The sequence below is a fragment of the Apis dorsata genome, unplaced genomic scaffold (genome assembly GCF_000469605.1).
Source record: "Apis dorsata unplaced genomic scaffold, Apis dorsata 1.3 scaffold_425, whole genome shotgun sequence".
In the NCBI taxonomy this organism is placed as follows: Eukaryota; Metazoa; Arthropoda; class Insecta; order Hymenoptera; family Apidae; genus Apis; species Apis dorsata.
The window spans coordinates 138,594-146,681 of NW_006263678.1; the positions used below are offsets into that span (position 1 = coordinate 138,594).

The 8,088-nt window shown below is 36.8% G+C and overlaps 3 protein-coding genes across 5 annotated transcripts in view; 1 reads left to right on the top strand and 2 right to left on the bottom strand.

Moving 5' to 3' along the window:
• Positions 1–1,366, bottom strand: part of LOC102679423 (long-chain-fatty-acid--CoA ligase 1) — a 12,318-nt gene extending 10,952 nt beyond the window's left edge. Inside the window, exon 1 of one of the 3 annotated variants that reach the window (XM_006619594.2) lies at positions 1,180–1,366. In XM_006619594.2, coding sequence (XP_006619657.1) covers positions 1,180–1,191 — 12 coding nt within the window. In that variant the 5' untranslated portion in view covers positions 1,192–1,366. Of the gene's footprint in view, positions 408–1,171 lie in introns of those variants that run through there. The other 2 variants (XM_031512363.1, XM_006619593.2) reach the window with 2 other exon arrangements.
• Positions 1,367–1,418: 52 nt separating this feature from the next.
• LOC102680264 (growth/differentiation factor 2-like) lies at positions 1,419–2,489 on the top strand. Its single transcript, XM_006619600.2, has one exon. It carries the CDS (start codon positions 1,457–1,459, stop codon positions 2,474–2,476), a length of 1,020 nt encoding a protein of 339 aa, XP_006619663.1. The 5' UTR covers positions 1,419–1,456; the 3' UTR covers positions 2,477–2,489.
• Positions 2,490–3,246: 757 nt separating this feature from the next.
• On the bottom strand, positions 3,247–7,815 carry LOC102679875 (microsomal triglyceride transfer protein large subunit). Its single transcript, XM_006619597.2, has 3 exons — positions 7,327–7,815; positions 5,568–6,224; positions 3,247–5,117 (listed from the first exon to the last, which is right to left on the bottom strand). Exons 1-3 carry the CDS (start codon positions 7,549–7,551, stop codon positions 3,375–3,377), a joined length of 2,625 nt encoding a protein of 874 aa, XP_006619660.1. The 5' UTR covers positions 7,552–7,815; the 3' UTR covers positions 3,247–3,374.
• Between the last annotated feature and the right edge of the window lie 273 nt (positions 7,816–8,088).

Sequence of the window (8,088 nt, forward strand, 5' to 3'; positions counted from 1 at the left end):
TTTTTGCCCGGGTTGTACACTTGAAACGAGACTGGCCTGTTCACAGCCCACTCAGGATCGACACCACTCCTCTTCGTTCTGCTCGAGCTCACCTCTCGATCACTTTGCTTGTCACTCTACCGCCCCTGCTGCTGCTGCTGGTGCTGGTGCTGCTCCACCGAGAGGAGCGGGCTGCTATCAGCGGCTCGCACATAAGACTAGCCGCTCGTCCATCCTCTCTACGACGATCTTCGACTATATTTAAATATAGTGGACCGCTCGTGGAGCGAGCGTCGTCCTCGACAGCCACCGAACTTGTTGGATGATGGCCAGCCGTAAAAAAAATCGATCAACCATCGGATTTTGACGTCGAACGAGCTGGCTGAAAGCGGCCGTTAAAGATACTTTTTCGTAAACGACCGGCCATCGAGGTTCAAGGAATCGAATCGTAGCGCGGTTAATTATGTCGGTGGTGCAGGTGATTTTGGAAGAGGAATTCATCAGGCTCGTCGTGATGAATTTTCTCAATCTTGGATCGTGCTCGATTCTTTTTTTTTTTTTTTTTTTTTTTTTTTGAGGGGATTCAGAATGATCGATGACGAACATATTGTTGTGATTGATGGAATGTTTAGCTTACGTTGAGAGTATTATGTTGTATAGTTTTAATTGAACATTCAAAAAAGTTAAATATTTATATTTCTCTATTTTTTATTGATCACTGTTGGAAGTAAATTAATTTTCAGAAGTGTTTTTTTTTTTTTTCTTTTCTTTCATTTTCACGAAACAGAATGAAACAGTTTCTTGTTCCTCTATCTCTTTTTTTATTTCTCTCTCTTTCTCACTCTCTCTCCCTCTTGCTCTTACATGAAAAACCTAGTTTAGAGAGATATCATGTATCATTTTAATTGCCAGCTCCTGAAATAGTTTTATTTATTTCAACGATACATAATGATTACGTTCACTTGTTTCCGATTAAATTCAATATATCAATGTAATTTATACATCTAGTCGAAATAATTTTTTTTCCAAATTGACTTTTAAAATTATACAATTTAAAAATATAAGAGGAAAAGTTACGATGTCATTCTTTTTTTTTTTTTTTTTTTTATGGGCCAAAACAAAACCTCAAAATACATTCCTTTCGATAAATTATATTATTATTTATCATATAAATAGTGAAGAATCAACTTACACCATTACACCCATCTTCATCCATTTTTATCTCTCGGTGTAACTCGGAGGTCGAGTGGCAGTCTGTCGATGATAAGGACATTCCAGGGGCAATTTCGAATCCCGCCTTTCCATTGGCTTCTATTTAAAATCGGTCCTTCAGCCTCACCCACCGATCAAGGATTCATTTTCAGTTGAACGCCAAATCCGATCGACTCCGGTTCTACATCATCCGATATTTCCCTCCCAACCTCTGAAAAAAGTCTCTTAGAAAAAAAACCCATCGTTAAAAACAAACCATCCATTAATGAATCCCTCCCAGTACCTCTTCCTAATCCTCTTGGGAACCTTCTGCGTCTACGGGTTATGGAAAACAAGCTCTCGTTCCTGGCAAACGCCAAGGGTGCACGCCAAAGCGTCGATCCAGTTCGACCTCTCGATTCCAGCCTCGTCCCCGTCCGTCCTCCATCGTTTCTCCAACAAAACGAACAGAAGGGCCAGCGAAAAAAGTCACAGAAGGTATCGAGGAGTCGTATCCAAGTACATGCTGGAGCTGTACCATCGCAGGTTGGACGTGGACATAGTCAAAGCGTTGGAGCCAATCCACGTGTCCGGTCCGATCAACGATGGAGCGAAAATTCTCGTGTTCTCGGTGCCTCCTATCGATCCTGACGAGGTGTTGGAGGTGGCAGAGCTGCTCGGTGTTGCGGGTTCCATCCTCAGAGTACGTCTCGACCACATGGACACCTTCGAGAGCTGCAGATCGAGGAGGGACGACAGTTGGAGAGCTTTCAACGTGACCTCGGCGGTTGCCACGAGGGGTGGCGGTGTTGTCAGGTTTCGGGTATACGGCAGGGTTGGCTATCATCCTTGCGGTGACGGGCCAATCTTGCTGTTGAGCTACGCCAAAGTGAGGAAGAAGCGTCCACGGAGATCCGTCCAAGACGAAGAGGCGGAGGAGGCCGACGGGCCTCGAAGAAGGCGGAAGAACTCGTGCAGGAGGCGTTCCATGTACGTGGACTTCGCGCTGATCGCTTATGACGATTGGGTCGTCGCTCCTCCCGGTTACGAGGCCTACCAGTGCTCTGGAAAGTGTTTCTACCCCTTCGGTGACCATCTCAGCCCTACGAAACACGCGATCGTGCAGACGTTGGTGCACGGGGCGCTTCAGGGCGTCGATCAGGGTGGAAGCAAGCCTGTTGGGAGGGCTTGCTGTGTGCCTACTAGATTGGCGCCTACTAGTCTGTTGTATCTGGACGCCAGTGGGACGTTGACTTATCAGTATGGGTACGAGGATATGGTTGTCGCTGAATGTGGCTGCCGTTGAAGTGGGATTCGGGATTGTGTGAGTTAATCTTAGAGAGAGAGGCGTTTTTCTTTTTGTTATGTTACACGTTGGATCGATTTATTTCATTTATTTTGAGTTTTTTTTCTTTCCTCTCGCAGAAACGATCCTCGATATCTCTTACATTTAAAAAATGAGACTTCCATTTTGATGTAGAAAATATATAATGTATTTTAATGCTCGATTTTATTTAATTATTATAATTTCATATATCACATAAATCTTTTTTTATTTATTAAATTTTAGATTAGATTATATAGAATATAATATTTTTCAACAAATACGTATAATATTTTTATTATATTATATCTGAGTAAAAATATTTCTTGTGTAATAAAATATTTATTATTTATTTATTAGTTTTATAAATTATAAAATTCACAAGGAAAAACATTTTTAACCATTATACTTTTAACTATTTATGATCGATTAAATTTTTCTATTTATATATTATTTATATCTATTTGCAAGTAATAAATATAAAAACTATTTTAAAATTAAATAATTAAATCGTATCAAAAAATAAAAAATATAAGGTAAAAATAGAAACAAATAAAATATTTGAAATTATAAAATCGTTATGTAACTATAAAAAAAAAAGTTTAAATCAAAATTGAATCGTGAAACAAATTAACCACTGGAATGACTTGATTTTCACATAATAAGATTTCTCTCGCTCGAAAATTGTAAATGCACCAATTATACTTACTTACACAATAATAAAAATCTCTTGCCTACATCTTTGTTTCACGTAACACATCGTTTCTCTTTCTCTCGCATATTGCACTAGATGCACATGAAAGAAGAATTTGATATCCTTTACAATCGTCTTTGTATATTTTATAAAGTTTTATGACAAACTTTAACAAACAGTCTTCATTCAACCAGTAATCTTCGAACACATTTCGTTATTCTTTCTGTTCAACAGATAAGATTTACCAGGATTATGCAGCCTTATCCTCCTAGTCTTCCTCAGCTTATGCCTACTTCCAGCCACTCTTTCCACCTTGTACACTTGATACTTAACCACGTTCTCCGGTTGGCTGAGTTTCATACACAAAGACACTGGTCCAGAAAAGTCTACATCGGTGGCCAACTCCAATTTGGGCTCCATGGTCATGGAGAATTCAGCCATGCTCTGCACGAAGTCAGATCGCACCTTTGTTCCCCCTTGGATCACCACTCCAGCCTTCAAATCTACCAGAGACTGGGCATTTCTGGACCATAAACTCAATTGAATCTGACCAGCTAAATCAAAGCTAACCGCACCCTGAACGTCAATCTCAACCACGATTCCTGAGGCCAATGGAATGTATTCGTTGTAATAATGGATTGCAGACAAGGCTTGGAAGGCTGGGGTTCGTTCAGACGCTGTACCAGACCAAACGTGGCCCATGAGTTCCCCTTGACCAGAGAAGAAAACGAATGGTCTGATACCAACTCCCAAGAAGTCTAGTTCCATTCCTGCTGTAGCAGATTCGTTGTCTTGGATATCTTCTTCCTCAGACGTCGAGACGAAGCTTCCTAGACCTCCTGCGAACAGGCCAAGAGAGAACAGCGCCTCCTCGTGGTCCTCGACTTGGAGAATCACATCCACTATTCCACGTTTCATCAATCCTGAGTTGATTTCCTGAATGGTTACCAGTGATCCATTACTGTCTGGTGATCTTAAGAAGCTTCTAGTGAATGCTGTGCTTAAACCTTTTTGGGAAAACACGTTATAATTAACGATATCTTTTCCACTTGTACTTAAAACTTCGTTCAAATCCTTGGCTAATTGAGGATCTTTTTCAGAAAGCTGTTCCAATCGTTGACTGAGATACTTGCGGACCTCGTATGCAGGATCTGTGCCTGCCAAATATTCCACAAGGTGTCTAATGTCTTCTTTCGATGGACCTGTTTCGAGAATAATATCTAAGGCCAGAGTTCTAGCACTACTGTCCCTCTTGGGTCCCCCTATTTGATAGAAAACACGTTTGGCTGCTTTCTTCACCTCAGATGTAATTGAATCTTTGGGTAGAATCGCTAAAGCTTTCCAAGCAGCAATGCTGAGCGATTTTTCCTCACTTGTTGCAAATTTTAGCAACTTAGGGATCGCAGTCTTGCTTCTTAAATTTCTTAAAGCTCTAAGGAACTTTAATTTGCATTCTTCTCCTGTGCAACTGTCGAGGCCAATTTCTAAGCTGGTCCTTGCTTTTTCGATGGCAACTGGAGATCCTAGATGGCGTGCCATCGCTGCTGCAGTTAGGGCTAGTGTTTCTGCTACTTTATCGTTTGGATTAGTCTCTTCTGATCGTTTTAGAATATTTTTGGCGATATCTGCATCTGGTGTTGGGGATAAGGACAGGGCCCAGAGATATCTTTCGGTTTCGTCGCCTCTTTCATCTTGTTTGAGAATCTTCATGGCTGCTTGATGACTCGCCACAGTTGAGGCCACACCAAATATATCCAATAGTTGTGGTTTTAATTGACGATATCGAGGACTTTTTAAAATTTTCAAAAGCTCGTCTGAAGAAGCTGATTTGACTAGAGGTACTAACTTGAGGAATGCAGAGGCGGATTTTCCTGTGCCCAAAGCGTTGTTCTCCAAAGCGTTGCGATACTCATCGATTGTTTGTTCAATCTGAAATTATATATAAAAAATGGATAAATAATAATTATTCCAAACTAAGTTTTTATATTATCTTCTTTTTTTTAAATTTTCTATTATATAAATATTTTATATTTATATCTTTAATGTTTAAGAAAATTAATAAATTTTCATTTCTATTAAATTATTTTTATAATTTATAATAAATCCATTTTTCAATTTTTTATACTGTCTTGATAAGATAAAATGATAATAAATAATTGCTCTTATAAATAAACAAAGAAGAGGAAACGGTAGACAAATAAATATTTTGATTTAAACGAAGATAATTATAAGTCTTCCAGTTTTTCTGTCACGCTATTGATTTTAGCAACTAGACAACAGATTTTATATTAAACTATTACGAAACGATGAAGAGAAGGTAAGCACAATAAATATAAAATAATTGAAATAAATGAAAAAAGAAAAATTCTTCGAACTAACCGTCGGACATCCGCTATCAGGGCACGCAAATGGCTCTAATTGCAGTTCGATACTCGTCTCCCTACATCCAGGTTGCACAGCAGCAACAGCCTGCTTCAAGGTATCAGCTTGCACGGTTTTCGCGTTGAGCGTGCCAGGCAACAGTTCGAGTGTCCTCTCTGACGTAACTATGGTGCCCATTTCCGGTCTAGCGGCCAGTACCATCCTGTGCCTCTCCTCGTCACGAATCAAGCTGGGCAGAAGCAGGTCTTGCGTGAGCTCGTACGTGGAATTGCGACTACTCGACACTCTTACGTCGAACGATGGATTTGGATGTCGTTTCTTTGATGGTAGAGTGCTTTGTTCGCAGGATGTTTTTCGTTTTCCCACTGTTTCGGGTCCGAGGGAGTGATAGATCACCGTACAGAGACCAGAAGCGTCACGTTCTTCAACGTCGTTGTCGAACACTCTGTATTGGAGGAGACTGGCAAGGCCACGTTTCAAGTTTGCCGAAGAGACACTTTCTGCGGGGTCCATGAAGATCGATTGCACTTCTCCGTTCCTCCAGACTAACAAAAGAGGATTCTTTGCTAGGGCGTTTACTCTGGAGGAGTGTTCGATGAATCCTTCCGGTTCCGGTGCCCTTCGAGATTTGATCCATAGTTGCGGATGATGAAGCTGTGGGCAAAGTTTTATTTTTATTAGTAATGAGATTATTTTAAATGATAATAATTTAAATAATAATTTTTGAAGCTTTCTCTTCGCAATTATATATTAAAAATTGTTTATTATATTTTGAATAAAAATTGGGATAATGAAAAGGAAAAGAATAAAGCGTGAAATTGAGAAAAGCAAACATTTTGAATGATTAATGCTCAACAAATATTTTTTGAAAAGTGATTATGCGATTGACATTTAAAATAGATAGTATTGTTGCGATCGACTGATAACACTGATATCATGACAAATCTCTATTTATATAATTTTATTATTTAGAAGAAGAAAGAATTATTTGAATATTTACTTTCTACTAGATTAAAATTTTGAAGACTTAAAATTTATATTTTAAAGTTTACATATATTTAAGATAACACTTTAGATAAAAAGTTTATAAATACATGAGATAAAAGCAAAGAAATTACTCATTTCGTAAAAAATGATTGAAAAATAATTTATAATATAATTTATCTTATTATTATTCATATATATAGATAATTAAATATATAAATAATTTATTTTGTTTATCAGATTAATATATTTTAATTAATGAAAAAATGTATTATTAAAAATTAAAAATTATTTTTAGTAATAATTTTGAAAACATGAAAATGATTAAAAATATATAATTCTATATTTTATTTAATATCATTCATGTTATGTTTTCACCTTTCAAAAAAAGGTTATCACAATTTTATACTGACATCTTTTTATAACTTATTTATTTTCAATTTAAAATACATTTTATTTTGTAATAAATAATATATTTTTAAACAAGATGATTTATAAAAAGCATAAAAATTGAATCATTTAAATCATAAAAAAAAAAATTCCGAAAAATAATCATGTTTTCAGATGTTATATCTAATTCAAAAGTATAAAATTTCAAAAAAGTTACATAAGCTTGCGATTATTACTGCGAAAGATATCAGTATTCCATTACAAGTTAATGAGATAAAGATAAAATATTAATAAATTAATAAAAATATGAACTGACATATTACACGATAAATTCAATTATTCAATTCCTTTTCATTATTTCAAAATTCAAAAAAATATTTACCTCGATTTTCAACAAGAAGGTATCTCGATCATCCGGTTTCCGCCAAGCGGCAGTCACGTCCAACTCGCCGGTTAAACGAAAGCCAACATCTCCGCTGGATTTCGATGGAGTTGCCTCGCTAAATAGCAAAGTCGTTGTTAGTTTATATTTCAATCCGCTTCCCAATTGCCAGCCTCTAGTAGCTCCGGCCACAGCTGCAACAATCACGTACACTTTCCAGTACATGATCAATAATATAACAATGACGAATTCTATTAAATCCTGTATTTAAAAAAGAAACCACTCGACGCGACAACGCATAACAATTTTGGTATGCGATCCGGTAGAGAATCACTGGTCGACTGACTAATATTGTTACTCTTGAATGACGTCTATAAACCGATGGAACACAGTGATAGTTGACTGTGTGTTTGAGTGTGGTCCTACAAACAGTATGGTATTAGTGAACGTGTTGGGTATCGTTTATGCATGATAACTATGTACGATGTTTATGAAACGATTGTGGATTTATGAAATATTTTTTGTTCTTTTCTTTTCCGTTTAGTGATATTGTGGAGAAGAAGATGTGCAGTAAAAATATTGAGTTTTATTCGAATTGTGAAGTGTTAATTATCGTGTGATTGAACATTCCATTCTTTTATCATTTATTTAGATTTATTTATTGCTTTTAATTTAAAATATTTAATTCTGAAAAATTCATTTTTACAATAATTCATTTCTTTTTAAATCATTATCGAAATAATAAGTTAATTTATATATATA